General features: G+C 38.9%; 1 protein-coding gene across 1 annotated transcript in view; it reads right to left on the bottom strand.

Moving 5' to 3' along the window:
- LOC133420856 (phosphofurin acidic cluster sorting protein 1-like) overlaps positions 1 to 27686 on the bottom strand; it is a 70866-nt gene that overhangs the window by 20159 nt on the left and 23021 nt on the right. The window contains exons 2-4 of the mRNA XM_061710719.1: positions 3489 to 3576; positions 2498 to 2587; positions 564 to 689 (exon numbers count right to left, since the gene is read on the bottom strand). Of these exons, the coding sequence (XP_061566703.1) occupies positions 564 to 689; positions 2498 to 2587; positions 3489 to 3576 (304 nt within the window). The remainder of the gene's footprint in view (positions 1 to 563; positions 690 to 2497; positions 2588 to 3488; positions 3577 to 27686) is intronic.

Below are 27686 nucleotides of genomic sequence, written 5' to 3'. Positions count from 1 at the left end.
GATAATGAGCCGGACTCGGAGCAGGGACTTTCACAAAATCCTTGGCCGTATCTTAACTCAATGTTTGAGTTCGACCGAGTAAAAAACGAGGGCACAGACAAACCACAGACATTTATTTTCAAATGTTTATTGTGTCTGCCGAAGCAGAACTACCTCTCTGCTTTCAACAACTCAACATCGAATTCTCAGAAACAAGAGTTAAAAGATCCTTAAATTAATTTAGAAAAAATATAGTAATTTACTGATGTGGAAAATAAGAAATTTACTCTTACTCTTACTTTTACTTAAAGTAAATTTAAAAGCATTTACTTTTGGATACTTAAGTACCTTTAAAAGCAACTACTTTTCTACTCTTACTCGAGTAATATTTTGACTGAGCTACTTTTACTTGTAACGGAGTAAATTTTGACCAGTAGTATTTGTACTCTTACTCAAGTACTGGGGTCGAGTACTCTGTCCACCTCTGTAAGTAAGTCTCTCCAATATCATGAGCTCTGACCAGAGCCTTCCTCGGGTCAGAACATCAAAGATGTCGCCCGTCAGCGTTGGGATCACTGTCATACCTCTGCCATGTTGATGAGGCCCAGGGCCAGAGTCTTATAGCCCAGGATGGTCCGGTTCTTGTATCGCTTCCGTCTCTGCAGCATGATCTGAAGCTTGTTGGCGTCCCTCTTCAGGAAATGTGGATACTGGAAACAAAACCACGCATGTCAAACACACCCACACATGACAGGTAGGGATGGGCGGTATGGACTAAAAAATGTATCACGATTATTTCTGGCATTTATCCCGATAACGATAAAAATGACGATAAAAAAATACCAATTCAACTCCACCTTTTCAACGGGAATTTATCTTTCTTTCTTTCCTTCTTTCCTTCCTTCCTTCCTTCTTTTTTCCCTTCCTTCCTCCTTTCCTCCTGCTCTTTCCTTCCTTCTTCCCTTCCTCTTTTCTCCCTTCCTTCCTCCTTTCCTTGTTTTCTCCCTTCCTTCTCCCCCTTCCTTCCTCCTTTCCTTGTTTTCTCCCTTCCTTCTCCCCCTTCCTTCCTCCTTTCCTTGTTTTCTCCCTTCCTTCTCCCCTTTCCTTCCTCGTTTCCTTGTTTTCTCCCTTCCTTCCTTCCTTCCTCGTTTCCTTGTTTTCTCCCTTCCTTCCTTCCTTCCTTCCTTCCTTCCTTCCTTCCTTCCTTCCTTCCTTCCTTCCTTCCTTCCTTCCTTCCTTCCTTCCTTCCTTCCTTCCTTCCTTCCTTCCTTCCTTCCTTCCTTCCTTCCTTCCTTCCTTCCTTCCTTCCTTCCTTCCTTCCTTCCTTCCTTCCTTCCTTCCTTCCTTCCTTCCTTCCTTCCTTCCTTCCTTCCTTCCTTCCTTCCTTCCTTCCTTCCTTCCTTCCTTCCTTCCTTCCTTCCTTCCTTCCTTCCTTCCTTCCTTCCTTCCTTCCTTCCTTCCTTCCTTCCTTCCTTCCTTCCAAAAATCATCTTTACACAAAAACGTCATCAACGGGAATTTATCGTTTTTACCGCGTCATGACAAATTCTTATTGTGAGGAATTTTTTTGACGGTATATCGTGAACGGTAAAATATCGCCCATTCCTAATGACAGGCGAGTGGATTTGCAGCTCTAACTGACGAACACTAACATGAAAGCGTGCGGCGTTATCGCCCATGGTATCGTCTCAAACCACTTGCTCACATCTGAACTATGACGCTACCCATCATCACGTCTCTCTCCAGGTGCACTATAATTGGAGCAAAAGTGATTCCTGTATCAATGTGCAAAGCTGTGACATGACCCCGCTGCTCACTTTTAATAGGCTTCCTCTGTGCACCGCTGTGGCCGCACTGAGCTTCATATATAATGTATAATGCCTAGCTCAGTGCAGCTGGTGAGATCCAGAGAGAGAAACTCCCTGACCTTTTAGCAGCGTTTAGAGTCAGGGAAATAGGAAAGATGATTTAGAGCAGAAGAAATCCTACTGGGAAGTCCACTAACCGTGTTCTGCCTGAATGCAAGGAGAGAGCCAATGCCTGCTTGCACAGTGTTAATGTATAAAGGGTTGAGATTTAAGGCACACAGCACCTCTGTGCAGCCGTTACAGCATTTATAAATCAGAGGGAAACAGTTCACATCAGGATTCATCAAATCAGAACATAGTATCTCAAGGGAGTCATGCTTAGTTATTATACTTTGAAATAAAAGTGGGAGCTTACATATGGTTTACTCCGAGGCTTCTGCAAAACACTAAAAGATTGTCTAAATGGGTTTTCAATGACAGGTAGTGTGTTGAAGAGTGAAATATATCAGCACTGACTGAGATATTGTTACCTGTGGATCAATACCTGTGATCTTAGCTATTCTGGCTGTTTCCTCTAATGCCACAATAATATAGATGTCTGTGTTTTTAAGAGGAAATTCTCATTTATATTTTATAATAATCACAAGAGCACAGGAAAGTCTCAGCTTAGCCGCCTGCTGTCTCTGAGCTGCCTGAACTTTAGTCCGTACCTGCAGGGAGAAGGTGAGCTGCAAGTCTGTCTCCGTCAGCCCCGCTGAGGACAGCAGGATCTCGTTGGAGCGCAGGATCCTCTTGGAGCCCTGAGGAGGCAACGCAGGGATGAGAGATGGAAAGCAAACACCAACGTGAAAGAGAAAGAGCAGGAAAACATGGCATGATTACTGCTGGTGTGCTGAGACTAACTCCAGCAGAGTTGCAGCAACAAACTCTCATCAATCACACGCAGAGGAAAGACCGAGGGAGGCTGACAAAAAGGGATGTGTGAAGAAGAAAAGCTGGTAAAGAGGCAACCGCAGCAGTAGGGAGAAAGATTAATCAGCCGCAGGTGAATTATGCTCAACAGAAAGAATTTACTGGTTTGCTAAAATAGAAAACAAGATGAAATGTGTGGAGTGTGAGATCAATCCAATGAGCAGGCAGTAAATCAGGTTCCCTGAAGTGATTTATTTTAACTTCTACTCACTTGGCTGGATGCTACCTTGTATGGTTAGATAAATTGACTTTTATTTTAAACCCATCTTTAAAATACAGAGGAGGAAGCTTGGAGCAAACCCGACTCCATAGAAATGGAAAATGAGACACTTTTACATGTTTACTTGGAAAACTCAGTGGAAGTAAATCTTATGTCTGCACTAGACGACTTTGCAAAAACTTTAGTAAGATTTTCAAAAGACTAAGATATGAAGAACTCACATCTAAGTACTACAAAACCAGAGATTTATTTATTTATTTTTTAAGATGGAGGATCCTATGAGGTAACATTTTACCCAACACAACTACGACCAGATACCTTTTTGAAGCTCATCATGATATGACAATAGTATATTTCTCCACAGGATAATGAACTGCATCTACGGATGAATGTGTGTGTGTCGTTAAATATATCAGTGTATCCGGTTATCATCCCAAACCTCTTCTTTCCTTTGTCCCTAACAGGGCTATCCTTCATCTCCATCGCCGGCTCTCTAAGGCGTCTCATACCTGCAGTTTGACGGCGATGACCACGGAGGTGAGGTCCTTGTCCAGCTCCTTCAGCATGATCAATTTCTTCAGGGTCAGGTTGAAGAGCCTGGAGGACACAGACACACCGAGATTAGATTCAATATCCACTGCGTTCGTGATCAAAATGTCAAGAGGGATCCATGCGTCCCCCTGGAGCTCAGCTCTTTCACACTCGTACGAGGTCTCGCTCAAGAAAAATCGACAGTTTTGATGCTCATTTATCAGCATCAACTTAGGTGTTCATGTGTCTTATTCTTCTCCTTAAAATATGAGTAAATTCATATTTTTATTGCTGCATTTAAAATGATGAAAAGAAGCTTGTTACTTTGGAAGACTTCTGTTAGTCAGCTACTCCAAGACTGCAACCTCATTTTGACATTTTAAAAATGTTTGTAACAATTAAACAATATATGCTAAAAACATCTGCTAAATGTCTGAAAATTCTTTTAGTTTTATAATTTCCAGATAAAAAACTGGAACATTGTGATTGGATTACACAAAATATCTTAATAACCAGTGAATATGCTATTACATGATTGCTGAGTACTCCAGGGCCGAGAGTTTGGCTCAAACAAACATAAACAGCAGCCACAACCATACTTAAAATCACTTTGACGCAATCCTATGAATCGTTACCAGGATCACATTTGTAATGATAATAAGGATGCACTAAAGAGTAGCTTCACATGGAGCAAAACTAAAGTGAAAAATACATTTCAAAGAGGCGTTAATGGCAACTCGGTATTTATCTGATGACGGGCTGATTCATTCCAGCCCACGACGGGACTGAAAATAGATCGCTATTTTTGTAAAAGTCTCCTTTTACCAACTGAAAAAAAACAGCTACATCAGAGTTCAAACACACACACACACACACACACAACCACACATACACACACACACACACACAACCACACCCACCCACACCCACACACACACACACACACACACACACACACACACACACACACACACACACACACACACACTACTGGATGTCTTCCATGTTAGACCATTTTTTTAAAAATTGCTAAAGTGGGAAAAATAAATAAACACACATAAGGCAGACAGACCGAAACACTTAAACAGTTCAAAAAACACAGAGAGATGCACAAGACAGTGAATACTTTAAGAGCTGAGTGAAAGAACACACACACCCACAACCACACCCTCACACACACACACTTGAACAGTAGCTGTGCAGCCAGGGGTCAGTCTGTTCAATAATTTATCTGTGAGGCTTAAGAAACAGAAAAAAACACTGAGCCTGAGGAGCATAAAAAAAAAGAAAAGAAAAAAAAACAGAGAAATACACAAAAGAAATGAAAACAAAGAAAAACCTCACAATGTCAAAGTATTACGTGCTGGTAGAAATGCAAAGGCACACGAGCAGAAAGGAAAGACGGGAAAGAAGCACGGAAAGAAAGATAAAGCAGGAACTGATAAATAAAGAATGGAGATGTGGAAGCGGAGAGGAGGAAACAACAAAAACCCAGACAAAAAGAGGAGCCAGAAGGAGACATGAAAACTGAGGGAGACGTAAATAGAAAAGAACGGAAATGACAGCTGACACTTTGTGGAAAAACAGATCAGCTGTATGACATTGCACGTATTAAAATAATGAAGAGTGACATTTTTAGGAGAGAGAAAACATCTTCATGACCTACAAGGACAGAACCTCTCTTCCGCCACACGAATCTGGTGTCTCAACGGAAAAGACAGACAGCAACAGTAATAGCTAAAGTCGTGCCTGGATCAATAGGGCAGCCAGGACAAAGGTTATATGATGACACAGATGTTCTCACTAAAACTTCTCTTTATGACAACTGTAGCGATTAAAGGCAGCCAGAGTGGACAAAAGAATTGTCGTTCTCATGCAAAACCCTCCTCTCCACCCCTAAGCTGCTTCTCATCTCGTCTGAGACTCCCGTCAAATCCACTCCACTCGCTGCCTTTCATCTTTCTTTGCGTGCTTCCATCCAAACCCCCAGAAATGGACCCACGGCCTCGACCGCTGATGCAACCACAGGGAAAACTCAGCAGCCGATACCTCAAAGCTAAAGCTTTTCCAGCGTGAAGATTAAAGTGAGCAGGGGAGGTCGAATCCATGAACACAAGCAAATCAATCTTTTTTTTTTTTTCTCCTGATGCAGGGGGCAGCTAAGTTCAACTTCTGCTTACACCTGCTGGATCTGAGTGGGATGAATGGTGGTGGAGTGGAGGCAGCAGAAGCCTGGTGCCAGGGGTCGATGTGAGATGAAGAATGCTGTTAGTGATGTGAGAAGAGAGGATGAGACGTGGACCAGAAGGAGACAAAGAAACATGGATCAGTACTTTAAACCAGCTAATAGGGCTGGGCGATATGGACCACAAGTCATATCTCGATATTTTCTAGCTAAATGGCGATACTCGATATATATCTCGATATTTTTTCTGTGCCTTAATTGGGGTTTCCCCCAAAGCATTATAGCATAGCGTCTCTGTTAGCTTCATTTTTTTCTGAGGCAAACCCTTAAAAAAACAGTCAGTTTTAATACAAAGCCCCGTGCCAAATGTCACACAGGTTCCTTTATTAACAGAGGTCTGCACAACATCAAAATGTATAAAACAAATGAAATAAAAATAAACTGCCTGCATATATAGAATAAAAATGCTTCTTGAATAAAATAAAAAAAATATCCCTTTCCTGCATAACAATTAAATTAAAATACACTGTGCAATTAATACAATGTAGACAGTAACAGGCAGACTTTTCCACTGAGGTTGACAGTTGCAAATAACAAAACATTTGTGCAAATCTCAAATGAAACATTCAAGTCAATTTGTCACAAAATAAGCTATATCAAAATCATAAAAAAAAAAGTAAAAAAAAAAATGTATTATTTTTTTATTTTTTTTTTAATCGATATAAACGATATTGTCTCGTACCATATCGTGTTTGAAAATATATCGATATATATTAAAATCTCGATATATCGCCCAGCCCTACCAGCTAACTTCCTAGAACCTCAACGCTTACAGGTTCTGCAGGAGGAACCAAACAACTGTAAATAAAGGAAGAAGATCCTGTGTTGTGGAATATCATAGTGTGTATTGCATATTTTATGACGAGTGTCTCCCTGGTGATGTTTTTAAGTTGTTTGCATTTATCGCTCTTGCAAAATATTTGGGTCTGGATGTCAAGTGCCACTGTGTTTGGAGAGGAATAGCTTTAGTAGAAGAGTACAGGAGGGGGTGAGCATTAATCTCAACCGTGAAATAAGTGATTTATCTCAGTGTTCCTCCACCAGACACAAAAGCCAATGTCTAATACAGAGCTCCAAATCACACAGTTCCAGGCTTTTGATCCTGTTTCGTTTCCGCATGCTTTCCCAGCAGGAGGTCAGCCACGGGATTCCCCATTCAATGTGGACTGACACTCTCTTTTTGGTGTTTTTTTTTGGTCCTGAATGAGATTACTACATTTATACTGAACAAAACAAACTAGACCAGACTGGAAAATGAACCACAATTGTTATGAGGATAAAAAGCCCGTTGGAAGCATCCTAATAGTTACCATGGAATTACCGATCTTGGCTGATTCTTAGTTTGATCAGCTTGACTAATGACTGGATTTTTAAATTGGTCAAACAAAAGCATAAAAAAAAAGCATCATACCTGTTAATTTTGTAATACAGTAACTGTTTTTTAGGTAATTCATACTTCTGACCTGCAGCCCCCCCCTCTGATCATCCCACTGCTTGCTTCCACCTGTCTGTGTGGATAAGGAGGGTCCCCCCTAATGATCCAAGTCCTGGTCCAGGTTTCTTCCCTCCTAAACGGGAGTTTTTCTTGCCACTGTTTGGCTTAAGGTTTTTCTACCACTAGGGGAGTTTTGACCTGCCATTGTTTGTTATGTTTATGTAATAATTGCTCAAGGGTCATTTTTTGGGTCTCTGGAAAGCACCTAGAGACAACTTCTGTTGTTATAGACCAGGGGTCGGCAACCCAAAATGTTGAAAGAGCCATACTGGACCAAAAACACAAAAAACAAATTTATCTGGAGCCGCAAAACATGAAAAGTCTTGTTTAAGAATGAAGGCAACACATGCTGCATGTATCTATATTAGTTATAACTGGGGGGAGATTTTTTTTTTCATTACGCACTTCGAGAAAAGTCTAAATGTCGAGAAAAAAGTCGAAATGTCAACATTAATGTTGAAGTACAATCTTTAGAAAAAACCTGAAATGTTGAGAAAAAAGTCAAAATTTCAAGAAAAAAGTCAAAATGTTGAGAAAACAGTCAAAATGTCGAGGAAATAGTCAAAATTTTGTGAAAAAAGGTGAAATGTTGAGAAAAAAGTTGAAATGTCAAGGAAAAAAGTCAAAATTTTGAGAAAAAAAGTCTAAATGTTGAGATTAATGTTGAAGTACGATCTCGAAAAAAAAGTCGAAATGTCAAGAAAAAAGTCAAAATGTCGAGCAAATGGTCAAAATTTTGTGAAAAAAGGTGAAATGTTGAGAAAAAAGTTGAAATGTCAAGGAAAAAAGTCAAAATTTTGAGAAAAAAAGTCTAAATGTTGAGATTAATGTTGAAGTACGATCTCGAAAAAAAAGTCGAAATGTCAAGAAAAAAGTCAAAATTTCGAGAAAAAAGTCAAAATGTCGAGATTAAAAAAAGAAAGGAAAAGGGAAGAAAAAGAGGAAAAAAAGAAGAAAAAAGGAAAAAAGAAGAGAAAAAAAATAGGAAAAAAGAGAAGAAAAAAGAAAAAAAAAAAAAAAAGTCAAACATTTTTGAAAAAGCTCAAGGAGCCACTAGGGCGGCGCTAAAGAGCTGCATGCGGCTCTAGAGCCGCGGGTTGCCGACCCTTGTTATAGACGCTATATAAATAAAATTGAATTGAAAATTCTGTACCCATTTCATGGTGATTGCATATATGTGCTTTTATTGTGAAGTGGGCAGAAGTCTGAGGATGCGGTTGTTGTAAACATTACGGTGGTGAATAAAGTTAATGTTCAACTTCAGAAGTGTGTTTTTTATGTGTAACAATACCCACACCTAGAGATGTCTTCTTGAGTGTGAAAGTATGAAATGAAAAAACAGTAAAATTTTTAATGAAACTAAAGAATAAAGAAAATTTGAAAACACAACTTTGCATGCTGTCAAACTTAAGGATCCTTAGAAAGTAAATTAGAGTCATACAAAATAAAAATTGACAGGACAGAATTAAGAGACTACATAAGAGACTGGAATGAGTGTAATTAAGTGTTACGGTGTCGAGAAAAAAAACTTAGAAATCTAGACGTGCTGCTGGCAAATTTAAATTTGCTTTGCAGGTACGTTCGTCCCTCGGACCTAAGTTACTATGCCCAGAAGTCTTGGGGAGCCAATCAAATCAGTCTATCCTTGTAGAGAGTCTCTGGGCGTGCTTAACAAGACGACGAAGGAGCGTAAACAATGTAGATGGCTGCAGCTGAGGTTTAACAGCCATTTGAATCATCTTTGGCATCGACAGTTAAGGACTTGGACTTTTACTTTGAAAATTAAAATCTGATCATGCCTTTGACAGGTATATGGATTTGCAGTGTTGCTGACAGGCTAAGTTTAATTTACTCTTCTACATTTACTCGTTTCTGTTGCTCTGAATAGGTCACCTTGTTCGTTGCTCTGATTGGTCATAATTGTTGGATACGGATTGTTTTCAGACTCTACATCTTTCTAGATGTGCGTCCAATACTGATGCTATACTACTTTATATCGTCTCCATCCACTAGCAGACATCAAAAATCGTATCTTCTGGTTTACCTGCTCTTCCTTCTTAACTTATGATGATACATTTATCATTTACAAAGCTGATGAGACAATAGATGATCACGAGATCTTGGTCGTTGGGCATCATCAAAGCTTAGACAGCTGTCACTGACTAAAGGTCTTAAAAACACGAGCTTTCCATTAAAGCCTCACAGAAGCATTATTATTCATTGCAAAATTAAAAGAATATGTAAACACTATGACTTTTGTAATTGCTGGTAATTAACATTTTTCAAACTTGTCTGACACCTGCGCTTTTATTCAACTACAGTAAAGTTCCTGTGAGAAACGAATCCCAGCCTTCGCTGCCCGCTGTAACAGTGTTTTCACTATATTCTCCAAGGGGAATCACATGTTAAAGGTCTCAAAGGCCGGCTGCAGACAACACTTCCTTTCTGGTCCAATTCCTACTTCTGCAAAATCAGCTTGACAGCCTGTCATGGCACCTCAACGGTCACTGCACATCATTATCAATCAGGGCAAAATGCTATGTGCTTGTATAGAACCTTCTCATCCACATCTGGGTTTTACAAAACACTTTACCAAGTTTGTTTTTTTTAGACAAACACACATATGTTGCTTCTATCACAAACACTCATGGCCAGCTTAACAAGAGCCAACAAGGAGAGTGAAGGATGACTCAAGGAGAAATGAATCAACGCAAGATGGAGAGGAGCAGATCGGCGTCTACGATCAGCATGAAGGTTTTCTATTTTGCCTTGTAGGAAAGCAGAAAACCTGCCTCGTGTTCCTGCACAAATAATTACAAACCAATTTCTACAGAGCAACAGCTGAGATATAATTATAAGCAGCAGTGCATAATGTTAAAAAAACAACTAACAAAACTGTCTGTGTTCCTGGGAGTGTGGCTTCGCTTTTGATTAAGTCCCAGAAGAAATGAAATCTCTTGGAGCCATTTCTTGTTGTTTTTTTCCCCTTTCATAGATAATTGCATCCCACACTCTCAAGGTGATGGTGCAGGAAAACTTTAGGCATTAATTGACTATACTGCAAACAGATGTTACTGTTGTTAACTCTGATGGTTCAATTAAAACCTGCAGCAGCAGGGAAGCTCTACGTGCAAAGATTCAGTGTTTTTCAGTCTTAAACGAAACGGCTTATTAATCAACTGTGAAGTTTCACACAAATGACGTTGAAAGTTGATACCGGCATCTCTGATGGTTAACGTGCCTCCCATCAGTTTTGTAAAACAAATATCACCAGGAGAATGTGAGATCACATGTGACAATTTACACAAATGGCTGAAAGAACAAACAACAACAATAGGACAAAACCACAACCGCCAATAGTGCAAGTGAAATCTGTGAGAGCTTCAGTTCCTCCTGATTAAAAATAAAAACTAAAAAAGGGGTGGGGTGACTCAATGCTTCTTAAGTAAAACATGTTGACATATTTTTCTTGGCACGAACATTAGTTTCAATTCCTTTGATGCCTGATCTGGCAATTTTACAAGCTCTTGGAGTTTCGACAGTTCATAGGCTGAAACACGTGGAAACCTTTTTTTCAACAAATCTAAATCAACTTCTGTCATTTTCACATTGGATATAATTTGATTGAAGTCAGTCTATAACATGTTCATAGTATGCACCGATAGCTCCTTAATAACCAGCTAATAATTAGTTCTAATGTCAAATTTATGGGCCTTTTTTTTAATTTGGTGATTTAAGGATTCTGAAATGTTCACACCATAATGTTATTTCCTAGGAAGTTATGATTTTTGATGCATAAATCATGAATCTTGCACCGTTTTACAAGTATGTAAAAGTTGCTGATGAGGACTATACCACATATTTCAAATTAAAAATGGACTGATGCTCCCAAGATGATGATTAATAATTTAAAAATACTTCTTAGTTCATGCCTGAGGATATTTATCAGCCAGTAAACGGGCATGATGCATCTACAGTTGGTGCATTTATTGTCATCTCTCTTCCCATTCTGCCATGTGAAACCGTGTCAGTCTTGATTCAGATCACGTAATAAAAGACAAGATTGGACAAGAGCTGTCTGCAGGGTGTTTCAGAGTGTGTGTGTAATTCAGCCTGTTGGAGAAACTCTCCATGGACCTATAAGACAAACTGAAAAAGACCTGAGTATGAATCACCACAGCTCAATAGATGTTGAATGCACCTTTGACTGATAACGCCTCATATTTTCCCAGCAGTTGCTTATAGCCGATTTATTCATTTGTTATAAGAAAAACAAAAAGCATGGGCGGATGAAACGGGGGAGCTGATGGAGGTAGAGAACGGTTCGATAATGTCTGTGGGCAGAGTGACCTATGATGTTCTTTAAATGCCAGTCTCTGTGGAAGCAGAAAAAGACTGTACGCCTATCTAAGGTAAAGAACTCACACACTGAAGAAATAAGACATAAAATACCATGAAGAATCAACCTGATGAAAAAGCTAAGCTACGACAGCAAAGAGCGTCTTACATTGAGTCGAAGGTTCATTTTCCATTTGCATCAATAATCTGTCCATAAAATGTGAAGAATGGTGGCAAATGTTTGTTTATTCAAGGTGAAATCTTCAATAAGCTTGTTTTTTTTTTCTTCAAAAACCTCAAACTAAAAGACCTGATGTAGTTTTTATATTTAGAGAAAATTAAATACGGTATTAGGGGTTGCTCTGATAGGTTTTCTTATATTTGGGAACCTATTCTTTCTTTTGTTAATTCTTTGGTATCCTTGGAAGACTAATTTAATCTGATTTAACTTAATTACAGGGAAGTATGATATTGCTAACCATGTCTAATTTTTTTAGGGTTCCTCTTATGTCAGTTTATTTCAATTTTTATTTATTTATCTTATTTTGTTTTCTTAATTTTTTTTTATTTTTTAATTTTTTTTTGTTGCATCTGTTTTGCATGTCCTGTATTTTAGTTTATTACTTTATTTTTCCTATTATTATTGTCTTCAGTCAGAGTTTGATTGGTAATCGGTACTTACTTTGGGACCTATTTATAATTATGTATTTTGCAGTGTGTGTGTTTTGGGGTGTTTGTTATGTTTTGTGTCCTTATTTATTTTATTATTATTTTTTTTTTAATATATATATTCCATTTATTTATTTATTTTTTGTGTGTATGGTAAAATATAAAACGGGGTATTCTGTCGAACCCTTTAAAAGAAATGTTTATTGTGTAAGATAATTTACATGGATTACCCAATAAAGAAACATGTTTAAAAAAAAAACCTCAAACTACAACTTGCAAGATTTAATTCAGTCACAGATCTCAACGACTGTTGGGTAGATTTCTATAATATTTCCTTTCATGTCCAGTGAATATGTGGATTTTTTTTTTTTTTTTTTTAAAATATTTTTATCCCAATTTTTTCCCATTTTTTCCACCCAGTGTACCTACCTAAATCAGTCCTGGGCATTGCTCAGCTTTTTGCCAACCCCGGGAGGGCCCTGCACTGAGCTCAGGTCTCCTCCTTACTTGGGGAGTGAGCAGGCGCTTCCTTTCACCAGACACGTTATTCCAGACAGATTTCTAACTCTGGTGAGCCACATGATATACTGATGATATAATGATATACTAGAAATGTTGAAGACTCGATGATCAACTCAAGGGTAAAAATGAACAGGGATTTGTAAATATTAATAGCAGCAAATCTGCTATGTTTTTAAACCTCACATTTTATAGCATTGTTTGAAGTCCTTGAATGATGAATTATGTTGTTTGTGAATCACTACTCATATCAGTCACATGTGGATGGAGGTGCAGAAACCTTGTCCATAGAACTGGATCAGTAATATTATATACTACTAGCTTTGATAAGATTGGAAAGTGTTACTAGCGGAGTCCATGTACTCTCCTCCTTTGGCGGTTACACATTTGGTAGTTGACATGTACTGTAGATACTTTTTGATGTAGAGACGAGTTGGTGGCAACTAGAGTAAGATGCCTGTGCAAACAGTCCTGTTTACACACTTCCTGTACACTTACAAAGTTAAAATCAATTTCACTGTAGAATTACATGGGATTACTTTCGTAAGCGCTAACATTAATAACCATTTTGCTGATAACGCGTATTACTTTCTTGCTCAAAACTGCTTTGTTTCATGTCATTTTGTTCCCTAACGAAGTTTACCCTCCTTTGTAGCTAATAAATAAATATAGAATAGCAGGGTTGATTATAAGCATTCAATTCTGACTTAGCCAGCTTAAAAAAAAAATCATGCATCATCATGCATCTAGGGCTGAAGGACAAATGACAAAATTGACTCTTTATCAAGACTAAATGTGACTATGAAGTCAATGTATGTAATGAACATGTTAGGGATGCAAATTATCGATTATTTCATTAATTGACAGTTGATAACCTTATCGATCGATCATCGATTAGTTGATAAGCAGGGTTTTTCCCCCATCTGAGATACAAACATAATTTTTTTTGCTTATATAAAATACAAAGGACATTTTAATGTATTCCTTAATAAAATATTTATTTGATACAAAAGTAACAAAAAGACATTTTTGTACCACAAGGAATATAATATAAAGTGCACTTCAAGGCTATTAGTAGTAGCAGCAGCCATTATAGTGTAATTTGTGTCAAGCAAATTTTAAGTTCTAGTTACGTTTTAAGTTGGAGTTTTGGCAGTGTTCAAAATAAAATGATGAGACCTGCTGTATTGGAGCACATTTTGTTTTAGTTAAAACTGTAGTGGGGACAGATGTTTAGAGAAACCTATGTATGTACCGGGTGAAGGCTGATTTATGGTTCTGCGTTACAACAACGCAGAGCCGACGCCGTAGGCTACGGCGGCGGCTCTGCATCGATTTAAGGCGGAACCATAATTCAGGCTTTAGGGGAGCATAGGAGAACGGACCAGAAGAATATAGAGTGGATTAAAAATAAAAGTTAAGCACTGAGCTACATGTGCCTCCCGTCTGGGCCATTGCAGACTCATTGCCTGAGCATGATGTTACTAAAACCAAACATATCCGCCGTCTCTTTCTTCTAACTTTATGTGCGCAGCGCGGCGCAGCGCGTTGTGTCGCATTGAATGTGGTCCGGGCGTAATACCAGCTGGTGAAATTAAACGAAAAAAATAAATAAATAAATAAATAAATAGATTAATTGTAATCGTTAATTTTAATCGGGTAATTTCATAACGGCAATTAATCGAAAATCGATTAATTGTTAACATCCCTAGAACATGTATTGAAGGAACTGAAACTACTGCAGATGTAACCTTTAAAAGGTATGCAGTTATGAGTCACACAGCCTCATATTTTGTTGACGCACATCTAGTTTTGATTACAGCTTCAATTCATTATGACATGCTTTTGATGAGATTATGTAACTCACAACAATCAATGTCATCCAGAGATGATGGCCCATGAGGTGACCTCTTCTCCAGCACATCCCACGGACATTTAATGCCGTTAAGGTCTGGAATCCAGTTTTAGTAATTTCCTTAAAATATCTTTGTTGCTTGGAGCAGACCAAAAATGTGACCAGTCTCAGACAGAGTCATATATTTTTTCATGACCACAGGATGTGTGTTCTGATTGGTGGCTTTGGGAATGAGAAACCACTTACTGCATTAGTTAGGGTTAAATCAACTGCTACCAGCCGTAAAATTTCAATCAACGCAGTACTCTACCAAAGGAGGCTCTGACCTCTCTGGTTAAATTCAATCCAGGTGGTGATTTTGCACCTCGACATTATTGCCCTGACTGGTTGAAGAAGTGAGACCATCTCTGAAGATTATGATCGCAAACATAATCTGTTTGGGCTGTTCTGCAGAAACATACGACATTCAGAACATACAAATCTCTTTTAAACCTGCTTCAGAAACTCAAAGCTTGTAAGAATCGTCACCTTCAGATATGTTTTACGGTTTAAGATCCTGTGTGAATAGCTCAGATTTTCTCAAACTGAAGGGAAAATTATCAAACAGCATGATTCTCAAAAATGTCCCAGAATTTCATCATTAGGAGCAAATCTTTTTACTAGGAATCTTTGTGAACACAGCCCCAGGATGACGCTTTAGAAGAATAAATGCACCCAAGCGCATGTTAAAATGTGTGAGGAAACGTGTTGGTGTGAATGCCTGTGGCTTTAAGAGGAAGGTGGCTCTAGTCGCCTTGACAACTGGTCGGGGTGACGCGACCTTGAAGTGCCATACAAACAACACAACAGGGTAAGTGCCCAGAGGAAAACACGTTTGCTACACACACCTTCTCATTTAGTCTCGGATCTTAACCCTCTTTAATTTTTGTTTGTGCTCCACATTTCCAGCTATTGCTTTTCTTTTCACCTAAAGTACAACAATTCTTCCTCTCCTCCTTACTGCATGATTAATCTCCCACGTCAACAGAGCGTCATTTCCTCCCTGACTTAAGGACAACCATCCTTTTCTACTCTTCCTTTCATAATAACTCATCTACTCCCTTTTGCCAAATCACTCACTTCCTCCCATCTCTTTCTTAAGTAACATGGCGTTCTCCCCTCCCCTTACTAATTGTGATCAACGGCAGTGTCAGTGGAAAAGAGCTCAATCCTCCTTCAACCCTCCTCCTTTATGAGCTTCTCTTCCTCCGCTACATGGATAAGTCTTTCCTGAACACAAGTGAGGCCAAACATTTTGTAATTCTGAACATGCAGCAACACAAACTCAGATCCAAGATCACAAGATCTGTGAGAATTGTGGCGATGATAGCTGTAAATTTGGGAGATAAAAAAACTGGCTTAACTGAACAAAAACTAAAAGCCTTCGTAACTGCGTTCCAATATATTCAATAAAAGACAAACTGCAGATGAATCTCCACGTGTTGATTACTAAGATAACTAAAAACATAAAAGCCAAAACAGGAAAAAACAAACAATAACCGTTATCAGAAGAAAAACTAAACTGTTAAATTTATCAATTACTTTTGCAAATTTTTATTTGCTCCAATGATAACATGTTTGCATAGATAAAAAGACTCCACGTGAAGTTAAAATTAATTCAAACACACACACCAGTGATTAATGAGCGATTGAGAGAGTTCAAGTGTAAACACTGAGCCAAGCTCATGTCCTCTACATCCACTCAACATCTTTTCCCAGTGGCTTTGATTTGTAGGACACTTCAGTAACCTTTACTTGCAGATATAAATGTTTGTGATCACATAAAAAAAATTTAAAACTTGAAATATAAAAAAGGGACAGTCTTTCAGCAGCCTTCATAAATCCCCAAAACCAGAAATCCAGCACTGATGGTCAACAACTTAGATTTTTATGTTTTGATGTGTCTGACATCCAAAATGTGCGTGTGCGTATCTGAGCTTATGTGGCTTAAAAACTCAAATTTTTTATCCAAAAAGGTCCTCAATAAGCTTATTGGCAGTTCATACACTAATGTGCATCCCCTAACACACACACACACACACACACAAACAGCCATTTGGCTTAACTTAAAGTTTTAAAGGTACGTAAATGTGTCAGCAACCTAAAAGCTATTTTTTTTTCTTCTTTTGCTTTTATTTCAATATGTAAATAGATTCACCTAAAGCTCTAATATTGTATAATATTGTATAATAGCAACAAACTATTAGCAGTGGAGCTGCATCAGTATACGTTTTGGATGCAAACAGACGGATCGACTCATGGAACTCCAGACTATGAGGTTTAAACTTTATCTTTGCGACCAGTTGACCCCAGCTATAGTCATCAACAAATGTGATGCAACATAAGCCTCTTTAGTTGGAAAAGACTTCGCAAGGCAATAATGGATGACATTTTGATTACTGTAGGTTCACAAGTACCAGAAATATGCACCCCAGTCATGGCATACAACTCCTATTTTACACATTACCTTGACCCTTTCATATTTGAATTATGAAATACCAGCGCAAATGTTTGTTGTTTCTTTGGTTTGGACATCATGCAAACCTTTCACATATTCACAATGACAGTCTATTCATGCCATCAAGGGCATTTGTTCTTCTGTTGACAAAACCTCAGAAAATCAACATTCAATATTGTCATTCTGGATTTAAGTGTTCAACTGCAAGAAGTCTTTAAATACAATTCTGTTCAACAGAATGCCCTGAATAAATGTGAGGTTAACATGGATAATGTGCAACTAAACTTAAACTAAACTTTATAATACATAGAGTGTTAGCAAATGTTGACGTGATGTGTGCATTATGCTTCAAATGTTGACGCACCTAAATGTTGCATCATGTCATAAAGGGTAAATATCAACTGAATACTTAAGTGATTATCCAGCACTGTTGTACATTATGTCAAATATCAAATATTAGTCATGTACATACTAGGGCTGGGCGATTTTGGACAAAAATAAAATCCCGATTTTTTTCTCTGAAAACCCGATTTTCGATTTCGATTTCTTTGGTAAAACTACAAAAGACAATGGAATAAATTGTTTAAAATATTTTATCTTTATTTTTAAGAGTTTAGTAAAGTGACAACATTTACAATTTTCTTGACCAAACAAAGATGACTAGACAAGCTCTGTCTGTAATGCAGCCAGCTGCAAAAAAGGAAAATCGATTTTCCGATTTTCCTTTTTTAACATCGATTTTGATTAATAAATCCGATTTAGATTTAAAATCGATTAATCACACAGCCCTAGTACATACATGCGTACATATATATACACATACATACCGTATATACATACTCACACACACATATATATATATATATATATATATATATATATATACACACACACACACACACACACACATATACATATCTCTTACTATCATATTTCTATTTTAGGATATCCACTGCACAATGAGGGGGAAGGGATTTTGGCAGAGCAGCCTTTTATTTTTGTAGAACTTTCTATTTCAGGGGCTGAAAAAAAAAATCACTATACAAACAAATATAACCAAGAATTAAATGTTTATTTTCAGTTGTTTATTAAGAAAGCCAGCTTGACCCCATGGGTGTGATTCCTTTTTATAAATAAATATAAATGTGTCCTATAATGTATCCAACAATAACAACGGCTAGTCAGGAGATCCATTTGCTGATTTATCCGGTGTGACTACTATTGGGTGGAAATCAGCTTTGGTACTAAATAAGCACTAAAAGCTCAAAACATCAGGCCATTTTAGTGTTTTTGATTCTCTGCCAACAATAAATCGATATCCTGGCAGCACTATGATGCATGTGGACCATCTGCCCCCTTGTCTGTGTAGTTTCTTGTCTTGACACGAAAGTCGACTGCGTCTCCGTCAGCTGGGAGAAAGTTCTGCCCGCTGTGACCCTCAACAGAACAAAGTGGATAACGCTGCCAGATGGAGGCATGGAGGTTAAATCAGAGTAGCTCTAACACTGGAAGTTTATCTCAATTTTCCATCCTGGAAAATGCTGCTGCAAATCACTGGATAACCTTCATTTTAAAAGCCAACATTTTTCAAATAAACATTTACAAAAGCTTTCAAAACATGAAGAGGATCCAGCACAGAGCAGAGCACTGGAGGATGTCACTTTTTGAAGCCCCCTCTTTAATAGCGCAATCTGCTTGCTGAACAGAATGAGTCACAAAGCTCTGCAGTCTGCTCTGCTTCTCCTGCACGACCCTCTGACAGCTCTGAAACAGCCAATGAGGGGCTGGGGGCGGCGGGGGGTACAGAGCAGAGCGTGGAGGGGGGGAATGTGGCCAAGACATCAAGCACAAAAAAAGAGATGCTAGAGATGGGGTTGGAGCAAAACAGGGAACAGCACGTACGTGCATCTGTGTGCATCTGCGTGCAGGTGTGTGTGTGTGTAGACTACACCCCTCCAAGCCTGAATAGATGATTACCATGCTGGTCACATCAGTAGTCGGGCTCCAGTGAGGCGGAGGCTTCTCCCATCCTCGCTCACAGTGTGTAGCAGACTGATGCTCCACCCACATAAAAATACACAATAAAGGGAGCAATGTTCCAAATGCTGAAAATGAGTAAGGTAGTTTGAATACATACTCAGATACATGAAACAATTGTTAGTGACAGAACTAATACACTATAAAACTGCTGGATTTCCTTCTTTTTTATTACTTAATTAAAGGACATCTGTTCCACCCATCATGACATGGTGCAACATACCTGTGCTTTTACCTTTCAGGCTCAGTTTGACACATCAACATTTTCAAAACACATGGACTATTAGATCTTTTTTTTTTTTTTACTGACAAGGTAATGTCCATAATTTGTAAAAAAAAAAAAAAAAAAAAAAGGCTTAACCTTGGAAAATAGTCCTTATTTCAGTTTCTAGTTCTTTGGACAGGCTGGGAGATGGAAAAAAAATAATGATGTTCCTGAGAAGTCTTCCTAATGTAAGAGGTTAAAGACTACTGGCCAGTTATTGGATCAGTTCCCGGTGTATTTCATGGTCAGCTTTCAAATTTGACTCCCACCATTCATCGTCTTTTCCTCCCTCTGCCCCTCTTCCTGTCATTTAGCTACTAAACCATAAAAGTGTTGTTTTTTTTTTTTAAAACAACAAATAAATACAATAATGATAAGTGTTTACCTAAATTAAAGGCCTCATTAAAATTCACAAGACCTCAAACTGCAGCTTCATTTAAATGCCGAACATAAATAATTACGATGTGGTTTATTCCAGGGATCACCGTTTCATGATTATTTAGGTACCGCTCTAGTTTGAGTAAAACCAAGATCAATATTTTATGTCTATAGAGGTAGAGTGCTTAATGCTGTCACGCATGTCACGCATGTCTCTGCAGTGACTCAGTGATAATAAAGTTACATTCAGAAAGGCAAACGTCTGCAAGTGGGAGGAATCACGCTCAACACTGACTCATGGAGTAGGAGATGTTGTAGTTTCATCTGACGAACCGTTGGTCAAAACCAACCACCGCTGTGTCTTGTTGCTCCGATAATAAGAGATAAAATAAGTAGTGCACACAAAAAAAACCATTGAAGGATGCTGTTCAGCAATCGTGTTAAAACTCCAAAAGGTGTCATCAACGTTCTGATGCGGCCTTCCTCAGTAGCAACAGTTTCTAAGCAGAGGCACGAGGAAACCTCTGGATGATGTCAACAGAGAAGACACGCAGCACCACATGGACTTATAATGTCTCCACCATCAGAGTCATGCGGCGATTTACGTCTGTGTTTGTCCAATGGGAGCACTGCTCTAGTCCTGCTGACACGCATTACAAACCGATAACGCTGCCGGCTCATTACTCAGAACGAGTAGGAAAGCTTACAAACATGCACACAGAGGAAGCTAATTATGCTTTGGCTGATCAATATGCATGAATGCCTTGCCATTATCTCAGACACTGAGGAGGTAAAAATTGGGTGGGGGTGTGTGTGTGTGTGTGGGGGGGGGGGTTGCTAGAAGGAAAGACGAAAATGATGGACAACCAAAAGACACTAATCTTGTAATGAAGCAGCCAGAGTCTGGTGGTCTGACTGCCAACTGGATTATGATCATAGTATAAAATGCATCTATTATTTAATGTCAAACCAATATGCAATCACTAATTTTCTCCGAACCACTTTGGTTAATGGTATAAAAACATCACTTGCAACATCACCTCAACTGGTAGACCTTACTGGCTTGAAACAGTAAAGACCTAATTACCACAAATTTAATCTGTTTTGTTGAAAACAAATTAGGGTAATAACAACATTCTTAAAGTCATGCTACCGGGTTTTACTTTCTACTGTTATCAATTAAAATGACATGCCGACGTTAAGAATGAAAAGGTTGGTGTGCAGTGGTGGACAGTAACGGAGTAAATTTACTTGAGTACTGTACTTAAGTACATATCCAGAGGATTTGTACTTTACTTGAGTATTAGATTTCTTTGGTACTTATTACTCTTACTTGAATACATTTCAGAGACAAATATTTTTACTTTTACTCGAGTAAATTTCTAGGAAGGCTGAAAAGTACTCGTTACTTTCAGGTCTGCTCTTTTTTCTTCTTCCCTAAAATCCTATTGGACACAAGCTGTTTTTGTCAAAGGAGGAGACCTATCACAGTGCACGCTCTCCACTGAGATGTACGTAAAGAGGAAATACGTCAAGCCTCCTCAAAACGATATCGCCAAAGTAGCCTGCGTTTGTCAAGACAGAGCCGCACAAGTCAAGACAGAGCCGCAACAATGGCTTCGCCTGCGTCAGGAGAAGAAAGACAATCCGCTGAGTCGTCTGAGTCTGATAATGAGCCGGACTCGGAGCAGGGACTTTCACAAAATCCTTGGCCGTATCTTAACTCAATGTTTAACTCGTTCGGCCGAGTAAAAAACGAGGGCACAGACAAACCACAGACATTTATTTTCAAATGTTTATTGAGTCTGCCGAAGCAGAACTACCTTTCTGCTTTCAACAACTCAACATCAAATTCTCAGAAACAAGAGTTAAAAGATCCTTAATTTAATTTAGAAAAAATATAGTAATTTACTGATGTGGAAAATAAGAAATTTACTCTTACTCTTACTCTTACTTTTATTTAAAGTAAATTGAAAAGCATTTACTTTTGGATACTTAAGTACCTTTAAAAGCAAGTACTTTTCTACTCTTACTCGAGTAATATTTTGACTGAGCTACTTTTACTTGTAACGGAGTAAATTTTGACCAGTAGTATTTGTACTCTTACTCAAGTACTGGGGTCGAGTACTCTGTCCACCTCTGTTGGTGTGTAGTGATGATTATGAAGTCAATTTGCCTAAAAACCAAAACTGGATTATGGCAGTAGATGAAACATTAGTAGATCAAAGGTAGTTTACCGCCCCCCCCCCCCCCCCCCCCCCCCCCCCCTTTTTTTTTAATTACTGCCATCAATTATCAAAATCGATGCCATCAAAGTCATAATAGAATATGATTGAGTTCATGACGAATCATTTAATCAATAAAAGGTGCTGTATTGAAGGCTGAATAAATCTGAAGTTTAAAAAAACAGAGAAAAGATAAAAAACCATGTGGGTAATTTCAAGAGTCAAGTTTTACATTGAACCTGAAGTCTTTTTGATGAATGCTTAAAACCCAGTAATTAAAGGCGATACAAACAGAAAGCAGAGAGGTCTTTAAATTTTCCTCACCCAGCCAAAACAAGTGGTTTTCTAATTGGGTTACCTGGGATTAATTAGGGTTAAGTGTTCGTTTAGAGGCATCAATGTTTGCAACTGTGGTGTTTTAAGTGGGATTGAAGAACCGCACAAGTTAAGGAAAAAGAAAGTACAAGGAAATCATTTAAGAAGCTTGTACCATTATATGGTTTAGCATATAGTTAACTCTACACATCAAAGGTCTGCTTTGTATTTTTGAACTGGATACAATGGTTTTTATGGTTGTTTGTTTTTTAAACTCTGCAATATATTTAATGCCTTAGAACATTGGGATTCATTTTTCATAAGTGTTTATTGATATTATTTGTCCTTTTTTATTTCAGTCCTAAATAAAGTTTCAGTAAACAGTAACAATATAGAGTGCTGCTACATTATAGGGCCTTTAAATCGGTTAATGGTACTCTGAATGTCCGATGTAAATCTAATCTTTTCATCCATGGCTGCTTTGGTTCCTTTGCTTTTGATGCATAACAGCTTTTTCAGGTCAATCTAGCAGAAGTGCTTTGTAAGGTGGATTGTAAAATGCAATAGATGAGTTTAAGGAAGATGCTGAGGTTGGGCTTGTTCATGATTTGGTTTTTACCGGAAAAGCTGAAAGAGGAAAAAGAAGAAGAAGATTTTCTGGAGGAAGATTGACCCTCGCTGCCAGTCCTGCCTGTCCTTACGTCCTGGACATCCTCCTTTTTCCAAAGGTTATACATTAATACATGTGTGAAACCTGTCAAACTCAGACTAATGTGTGCTTCCATTAAATGATGGCAGTAGATGTGCTTCCAGGTGTCTGCTTACTTTTTAGCTTCCTAGTTTCTCATCTCTCTCCGTAACACAAGCTGTCCACCACTGTCTGCCAACAAAAAGCAGCGCTTGCGCTCCTTCTGCCTCTCACCTCCTGCTCACAGCCTGATATCCATTCAAGGCGTGTTCCAGTTCTCCTCTGGCAATCCACAAATCTCCATCTGTCTCATCTGATGGCACCACTGTTCCCATCCTTCTGCTGCTGCCCCCCCCACACCTTCTTATTATTTGTGGTAAGTGTTGTTGTGTTGTTAGGATTGTAGTTCAGCTTATCCTCAACGTATCTTGACTCTCTCCTTCACATCCGTCTGATCTTTTTGAGGCCTCTTCTAGTAGTCCTTTGTTCTCCTTTCTGTCTAAAACACCCTGAGCACTAAAAGACAATTTGTCCCATATTTAGGACTAATAATAGGATAAACCTCTGTCCTTATTTACTGGAGCAGCAATGAAGTTATAAAAAAGAGCAAAAACGCCTGCTGCTTTTATTCAGTTGTTTGAAATCATCACTTTACCCAGTTACTAAATAAAAAGACACGATTGTTCGTCCTGTAAAATATTGTATTGGGTATTTATTTGGACAGAGACTGCGTGGACAGGTCGTATTTGACGCTTGGCTTGGACACTTGCTACTCGGCGAACCCTGCTGCTGTGTTTAGCAACCTGGAGGAGCTCCGGTGAAGCTTTCTCCTCCAGCTGCAGTAACATTGTAAACAAGTAAAGTTGGAAGGGACACAAATGTTTTTTTTTTTCTTTTTTGCTTGGCTTTTTAGCATACACCGTAGTGGTAACAATTGAAGTTAAAAGACTTGAACTCAAGAGATTTCCCAAGGACTAAGGGGGCTGAAGGTAATTCCCTGCTATCCCAATCAGCAGAGACCACCGCCAGGTAGGGCTGTTCGATTAATCGATTTTAAATCGTAATCGCGATTATGTAATTAGAACGATGTTAAAACGTGAAAATCGTAAAATCGATTTTTCACTTTTTTTTTATTTTTATTTATTTTTTTATTTATTTTTTTATACCTTGTCTGCACACATATTAATGATTGATACCATATTAATGATTGATGGAAATACATCTCAATACCTGCGACAAGTGCCCCATCGGAGAGGCTCTTTAGTGTAGGAGGGGGCGTTGTAACATGCCACTGGGTAGACCGGCTCGTGTTCCTTGCAAAAAACTTGCAAATGTGAATAGCAAATGTAATGACTGACATTACACACCTCTACCTCCTTCGTGGGTTGCATTATTATTTAGCATGCAAAGACCCAGTTTAGTTTAATTAGAAAATGTCTTGTTTTATTTAATTGGAAATATAACTTACTGTATGTTTGCAAGTGCTGATTTGCTGATTTTTTTTTTTCAGAGATAAAACTTTATATTTTATTATATTTTTTAAAACTTTTTTTCAACTTATTTTACAGAGTTTTGCACTTTATTCATTCATTTTTGGTTTAATAAGAGCAAAGTTTGCACTTAAAGCCCAATGGGGCAAATGTTCAATAAAAAAACAGCATATTTGAAATCATTTCTTTGCCTTTTGTCAATTCACAAAATAATCGTAATCGTAATCGAAAATCGGATTTTGAGAGAAAAAAAAAATCGAGATTTTATTTTTGGGCAAAATCGAACAGCCCTACCGCCAGGTAGTACTTCTGGGCCAATCTGAGTACCTCTCCTACTACAGGGAAGTTTTTCGACCCATAAAAAGGTTCCTGAAGGTCTCTTTTACAGGGTCGGTCCTGGTAATGGGGCCACCCGATCAAAGATCGAGCCCCTGAACCCCTGAAAGACTGTGGGCTGCCATGATGCTGGACAGTGGAGGCTGAATGAAGAGAAGATTTTCAGTACCTCTTTATAAACACAGCAACTGTGTGAAAGTATGCTTCCTGCTCTCGCTATCACACACTCAAAAGGTTACATTAGCCCTTCCCCTTAGAGACAACTTGTATTGTAATAGACGCTATATAAATACATTTGAATTGAATACACTAACACAAAACAAATACATGATTGTATTAACAAAAAATATTTTCTAATTCTTATATGAATCGATAACAACAAAAATGAATTAAAAATCATAAAATACCCACAAAACGCCATGCTTTAATCCCATCTGACTCAAAATGTAGAAAGGGAGGCAGATCAGTGCCTTGTCACACCGACTACAGATGAACTCCAAATTTAGAAACAGCTCGTTTGACCATGGAGGTGTGCTTGAGAAAGCAAGCTGTGGCACTGTACCGTTGAGGTATTTCATCCACAACATGACACAGACGTTCCATTTAGAGCTCAGGAAATCCTCCCAACTTATTGAAAAAATGTATTAAAAAAAAAAGAGCAAAACTTCTACTTTAAGCTCTCAACCTCAGTTAAGTGCCTTAGATTTAAAATTAAATGCCACAGATTAACTTCATGACCGTCTCTTCAAGACATTCCTCAACATTCAGACCTCCCAAAAAAACAGACATCACAACCACTATATTTGAAGTAACTAGCGGATGCCTAATGACTTGGCAACAGCAGAGAATAGAAACCAAAGTTTTGATTGACTGAGCAACTGAACAGTCAACCAACCTTTCTTACTTTCCTCTCTGCACTGCCTGCTTCCACTTACGATGCCATGATCCCCCTATGCAAGCATGTGTGTTTGCATCGATGAATAAGCATATCAGTCTGCCAGCACGTGTGTGTGTGTGTGTGTGTGTGTGTGTGTGTGTGTGTGTGTGTGTGTGTGTGTGTGTGTGTGTGTGTGTGTGTGTGTGTGTGTGTGTGTGTGTGTGCAAATAAAAATCAGTGAGAACATGCATCTGTCAGTCTGAATGTGTGGGAGAAACAGACAGAGAATGAGTGGGTGAATGAACGCTGGCATAAGTAGGTTACAGATAATGCATAATGTGGTCGGGACGTGCGAGTGCCTCTGCCATATGGACGATGTGAACCCTGTGCATCACCGAGTGAGCTGTATGTAGCTTTCCCGTACAGGTCTGGATGTCTCTCAGTGGGTGTGCCAGTCCTCTGACTCACGTTAAAACCGAAGGCAGAACAGAAGAGACAGCAACAGTGAAATACTCTATATAAACTGTATGCGTGTGTGCTTACATGTGTGCAGACGTACTGTTCAACACATTGCTCATCAAGACCGAATCGAGTCATAGCTCTTCATTCTGTGCTTGTGCCCACAGCAGGGGACCTACTTGTGACTGCATGAAAGTGGGTGTGCAATTCATTTTTTTTGATGTTGTTACACTGGGCTATCTAGTGCAGATATGTGTGTGGGTGGATGCCGCCTCGTTCTGAAAGACATGAGAGTTTTACTCTCTGACTCTGTGTGTGTACATCTGTGCAAATGAGAAATCCTGGGAAAACTAAATAAGGATGGGAGTGAAGGGGAGAAGTCAGCAACAGTAGGTGTTGGGAGGATGGTGGAAGCTCAAAGCAGGAGATGAGATGAAGTGCGGAGACCAAAAATAAATAAATAAATGCTAGCTTAAGCAAAGACAACAAGAAGGTGAATGTGTTGAGCTGCAGTTCAGGAGTATAGTGATTAGGGGTGGGTATTGGGAAGGACCTCACGATACGATACGCATCACGATACTTGAGCCACGATACGATACACATTGCGATATCCCGATTATGCGATATCCCGATTATTATATTCTACATAGTTCACCGAAAAATTTAAAAATGCATTACACATCTTAAAATCCAAGTTGTATATATGTACATCAGATGATAGTGATGGATCTTAAAATCCGAGTTGCACGTTCATCAGATTATAGTGACAATTCATGGGACAAACTGAGTCAAAACAATGTTTTATTATAACTATACAAGCTAAAGTAACAACATATTTGTATATGTTTTTCATATTATTTACATCCGTGATTCCCAACCCCCGGTCCCCGGACCGGTACCGGTCCGTAGAGCCGTTACTACCGGGCCGTGGAATGGCTTGTGTTCCGATCATAATTAGGGCTGCAATGATTCGCCGACGTTGTCGACAAAAAAGCGATAATCAAAATTGTCACCAGACGTTTTTTTCCCAATGGAGTGAGGCATCTCACTTCACTTCACCTCATACAATCTCTGCCGAGAGCAGCGCTGCACGACAGGGTCTCAGCAGCTTTTCTTTTTTTTGCGTCTCAGCGCAGTTGCGGGTAACAAAACTTGGCACTGGCGGTTCTAGGATTTTTCTGAAACAGGGGCCATTATGGGGCCAAATGTAACCTTCACGGGCCAACAGTATTAAGCCCCTTTCACATAGAGGGCGCAAAGCGGGACCGCCGCCGGCTTTCCCATTCATTGTGTATGTGCTACCGCAGCGCAAGAGTGGACCGCTCTGCTGGCGAGCTTGGCGGCGCGCGAGAGGCCACCTGCCACGGGCGTTTCACCTGCCTGCGTCTGAATTGAACATTTTTTAATTTCATCGCGCTGTGAGGGCATCTCGGTGCGACCAATAGGAGAGAAGGTGGTTGTCATCCTGCTGAGGACCCACTCCAAAAC

This window comes from Cololabis saira, chromosome 20 (genome assembly GCF_033807715.1).
Source record: "Cololabis saira isolate AMF1-May2022 chromosome 20, fColSai1.1, whole genome shotgun sequence".
In the NCBI taxonomy this organism is placed as follows: Eukaryota; Metazoa; Chordata; class Actinopteri; order Beloniformes; family Belonidae; genus Cololabis; species Cololabis saira.
Note: the sequence above shows the minus strand (reverse complement) of the source record. Positions and strands in the feature narration are given on the sequence as shown.